This window comes from Penaeus chinensis, chromosome 5 (assembly GCF_019202785.1).
Source record: "Penaeus chinensis breed Huanghai No. 1 chromosome 5, ASM1920278v2, whole genome shotgun sequence".
In the NCBI taxonomy this organism is placed as follows: Eukaryota; Metazoa; Arthropoda; class Malacostraca; order Decapoda; family Penaeidae; genus Penaeus; species Penaeus chinensis.
The window spans coordinates 38,690,256-38,695,255 of NC_061823.1; the positions used below are offsets into that span (position 1 = coordinate 38,690,256).

General features: G+C 37.3%; 1 protein-coding gene across 1 annotated transcript in view; it reads left to right on the forward strand.

Annotated features, from left to right (window-relative positions):
* Positions 1 to 4,837, forward strand: part of LOC125025605 — a 90,891-nt gene extending 86,054 nt beyond the window's left edge. Inside the window, exons 13-15 of the mRNA XM_047613630.1 lie at positions 792 to 923; positions 3,110 to 3,190; positions 3,724 to 4,837. Of these exons, the coding sequence (XP_047469586.1) occupies positions 792 to 923; positions 3,110 to 3,190; positions 3,724 to 3,872 (362 nt within the window). The 3' untranslated portion in view covers positions 3,873 to 4,837. The remainder of the gene's footprint in view (positions 1 to 791; positions 924 to 3,109; positions 3,191 to 3,723) is intronic.
* Positions 4,838 to 5,000: the final 163 nt, after the last annotated feature.

Sequence of the window (5,000 nt, forward strand, 5' to 3'; positions counted from 1 at the left end):
TCTTTCATTTCTCTTTACGCTTTTGGTTTTCTTTTTATCGTAACATGAATGGAAAAATATTTATAGAAATGTCTAAATTAAGGCGATATTTTCCTTCCTCCTCCTCTTCCTCTTCCTCCTCCTCCTCCTCCTCCTCCTCCTCCTCCTCCTCCTCCTCCTCCTCCTCCTCCTCCTCCTCCTCCTCTTCCTCCTCTTCCTCCTCCTCTTCCTCCTCTTCCTCCTCCTCCTCTTCCTCCTCCTCATCATCATCAACACCATCATCTATTTCCTGTCTTCCTCCTCTTCTTCATTTCCTTTTTCATTCAACTTCTCGCTCTTCCTTTCCTCTTCTTGCTCTCTGTCTTTCTCCAACTCCTCCTCTTGCTCTTTATCTCTCCTCTTTCTCTTCCTCCTTTCCTTCTCGTCCTTTTCCACTCCCTCCTCCTCTTCCTTTTCCTCTGCCTTACCTCACCCGCGCCCATGAACTCCACCCATCACACCCGCCCACCTCCCCCGCCCATCAACCCCGCCTTTTAACCCCGCCCCTCACCCCCGCCCATCGACCCCGCCCATCGCCTCCTACCCCTTACCCCCGCCCTTTAACCCCGCCCATCAACCCCGCCCACCTCCCCCCACCCCTCACCCCCGCCCATCAACTCCCCCTTTTAACCCCGCCCACCAACTCCCACCCACCTCCCCCCATCCCTCACCCCCACCCCTCACCCCCGCCCTTTAACCCCGCCTTCCAACTCCCCCCCATCGACCCCGCCCACCTCCCCCCGCCCACTGACCTCCACCCCGCCCCCTCGCAGAAATTGAGCCCCCGAAGTCGCGCACCAACGTCTTGACCGAGAAGGAGATTGAGGTCAAGGGTGAGGGCGAGGGCGATGACGTCAGAGGTGAGGCCACGCCCACTTCGAACTCCGCCCACCACCGAGATAAAGGTAAGTTTGGTTCTTTTCTTGTTCTGGTGTTCGGTAGTGTTATTGCTATAAACGTCTTTATGGTTTTTATCGTTATTATTGTTATCATTGTTATCATTGTTATTATCGTTATCATTATTGTTTTTATTATTGTTATTATTATTGTAATTATTGTTATTAATATCATTATTATCATCAGTATTAATTTTAAAATCTTATTTTTATTATTATTATCATTATTATCATATTATTATATTTATTATCTTTTTTTTTATTATTGTTATTATTATTATTACTATTATTGTTATTATCATTATTATTATTATTATTATTATTTCATTATCATCATTATTATCTTATTATTATTATTATTATCATCATTATTATTATTACTATTATTATTATTATTATTATTATTATTATTATTATCATTATTATCATTATTTTTGTTGTTATTATTATCATTATCATCAATATCATCATCATTATTATTATTATCTTATCATTATTATTATCATTATCATTATCATCATCATTCATAAGAGTGTCATTATCATTATTGCTATTATTATCATCATCGTCATCATTATTGGTATTGTTATCATTACCATTATTATTATCATTACTCTTATTATCATTGTTATCATTATCATCTTCATCATCAGCATCATCAAGCCTCCCACGAGATGACACTCGCTAAAACGGGCATGAGATCGTTCCAATGATACAAGACAGAGAAATAGACTAACACTTCCTAATTTACATTGACATCCAGAGCAGAGAAGAGGCAGTTATTGAGCTAAAAAAAAAAGAAAAAAAAAAAAAAGCTAAAATACAAAACAAAAAACAGCAACTGAGCTCAAATAGAATTTAAAGATTTAAATATATTAATACCACGATCGCCCCAAATAAAGTTAAAAATGAAAAAGAAATTATAGTCTTTACATCAACATCTTAAAAGAACAAAAATCTTTACAAAAAATGAAATAAAACAATAATGATAAAAATCTGGATAATAATAATAATAATAATAATAATAATAATAATAATAATAATAATAATAATAATAATAATAATAATAATGATAATAATGATAAATGGAATATATACATTTACTCTTTCCTCCCCCACAACCCCCTCCCCCCTCCCCCACATTCCTTATCCTATAAAAAATACCAAGAAAAGATAACTATTTCATAAATGCATCGTACAACGTAGTGCATTCAGAGCAGAATGTATCCAACAACTTCATAAGCGTTTTGCCACAAGACCCTACATCTCTATCTAAAATACAACACTTACTGTACCTTGTCATTACTGACCTTTCGACTGTCATTTTTCTTTTCTTTTTTCTTTTTCTTTTTTTTCGGTCGAGGGAGTATGAACGATTTTCTATTCCCGAGATGACGTGGTTTCATGCTTTGGTGTTTTTTTTTATCAATGTTATTTCTTGATTCGGGATGATTGAGAGTAAGATTTCTGTGATCGTGGAATTTGGTCTTCCTCGGGTGATGAAACTGCCAGGAAGAGAATTAATTATATATCTCTGCTTATCAAATGGCAGGTATTGGTGATAATGTCAGTGTCATTGATATTATAGATAGGTGTTGATAATGCAATCAGTATTCTTGATGTTATAAAGTATCTTCACTTTTCAAATGATAAGTACTGATAAGTTTTCTTGATAGTTTAACGTTAGTGGGTTTACTAATATAATAACAAGAGATTTGTTGCTACAATTGTTTTTTTTTTCTTTCTTTTTTTTTGTTTTTTTTTGCATTCTTGATCCTGTTGCAAGAGACTAAAGTTTGGAAAGGAATGTCCTAATATCAAAATCATTTTCATGTTGGGTTTACTAATTACTAATTTTGCTGCTACAGTTAAGTTTTTTATTTGCATTTTGTTTTGCACTCTTGATCCTGTTGCAAGAGACTGTAGATTGCACAGGAAGGTCCTAATATCAGAATCCTTTTCATAATCACTATCAATATCATTATAATCATTTTTTATTACAATGCCATCAGAGTAGTCGTCACAGTGTCATTACTAACATGCTGTTTTCATTATATATCATCACATCAGTATCGGTTTCATATCCATAAGCTCTTCTTGAATCATTTTTCATTAAAAAAAAAAAAAAAAATATCGATAAAACGAAATAAATTGAAACAAATCCCACTCAACAAATCCTCAAACCTCACTTACAGACCGCAAGAAGTTCGACAAGTACTTAAATCCGAAGGGGATAAACGACCTTATCGACCACCTCGGCAAGACATACGATCCATGTAAGTTCAAGCTGGTGTTGCGATTCAAGCTACGGGGACTTTGTGCTTAGGGAATGGGTTGTATGGGTGCATGCATGCATGTGTGTGTGTCCGTGTCCGTCTGTAATTCACACACACACAAACAAACACACACAGTGGGAGAGAGAGAGAGAGAGAGAGAGAGAGAGAGAGAGAAGAGAGAGAGAGAGAGAGAGAGAGAGAGAGAGAGAGAGAGAGAGAGAGAGAGAGACAAAACATACAGAAAAAAAAGAGAGATACAGAAGCAGAGAAAGAGATAGACAAACAGACAGACGAAGGCAGAGAGAGATAGACACATAGAAATACACAGATAGAGACAGAGAAAGTCAGAAAACGAGAGAGAGAGAGAGAGAGAGAGAGAGAGAGAGATACAGACAAACAGACAAACAGAAAACAAGAGAAACGTGTACACACCCGTATGCACCCACTTTTACACATCATCTTGCTTGTCACCTCCTGTCTCCTCTCACACTTAACCACCTAACTCTCTCCCTCTCCCCCCCCACCCCCCACAGACCCAGGTACGTCCCGACGCGACCGCCAACCGACCTACGGAGAACAGCCCGACCTCTCCAGCACCGGTTGCAGGCCACACCGTCTGGCACCTGTTCTCGTGGCCCTCTCCCTGATGGCCACGGCCCTGACACTCCTCCGGCACCTGTAACGATGGATCCCATTTGTATAAACGACCTTTGAGTTCCCTTTCAGATTTCGCATGTAATGGTTAATGTAATACTAACGGTGATTTCAACCTTTGGCTAACAGGATATGGATACATATGTGTAAGAGATAACCCCCATATATAAAATCTATATAATATGTTATAACTGGCCTCTACTTATATATATAAAAAGCAATATTTGCCTTTCACAACTGTACATTTACCCCCAAATCCTTTTAGGCTGTAACAACCCAATCTTTTACTTGTATAATGACCAACCTTTGCCTATACCGACTATTCTCCGTTCCACAGACTTTGGGGCAAAATTGAAATAGAAAAAAAAGGACCATAACTCGACCGAAAATAGATGTATTGCGACACAAATTATACCTGACCTGTATCTTATCATGATGTCTATTGATGCCAAATATGAATTGAGTTATGGTCCCAAAACTAACATTTCTTTATCGTAGCAAAGTCTGTGGAATGAACAATAGCTACTGTTCCCCATAGCCGGATCTGTAGATATAGTCCTTTCTACTTAGTGTGACCTTTAGCTTCAATAACTATTTTGAAAAGAAAAAGAAAAAAATTGACAAAAAATACTAGTCAGATTCAAAGCACATGTTGTTTGACGTCCAGGAAATGACAGTCTCACCTTTACCCCTTCTTCCCTCTCCTCCCCTAAAAAGAAGATGATGATAGTGATAATGATAGGGTAAACAAATCCGTTTGCTTTTGTACATATGATGATGATAATTCTCGTGTTTCTGCTATGAAAGGATTTTTTTCTTCTTTCTTGTTTGTTTTGCTGAATTAATTTCCATTCCGTTTCATTCCCTCTTCCGGAGGTTCTCTAATATAAAGAAAAAATAGATAGATAGAAAGATACCTTTTTCTTTACCTATCTAACTATCCATCTATCGTCTGCCTGTTTATTCGTCTATAACTCTTTCTTTCTCTCTCTATACACATAATTTCTTCTCTCTCTCTCTATCTTTCTCTCTCTCTCTATATATATATATAAATATATATATATATATATATATATATATATATATATATATATATATGTGTGTATATATATTTCTCTCTCTTTCCCTCTCCTTCCCTTCTTACCCCTCTCTCTCT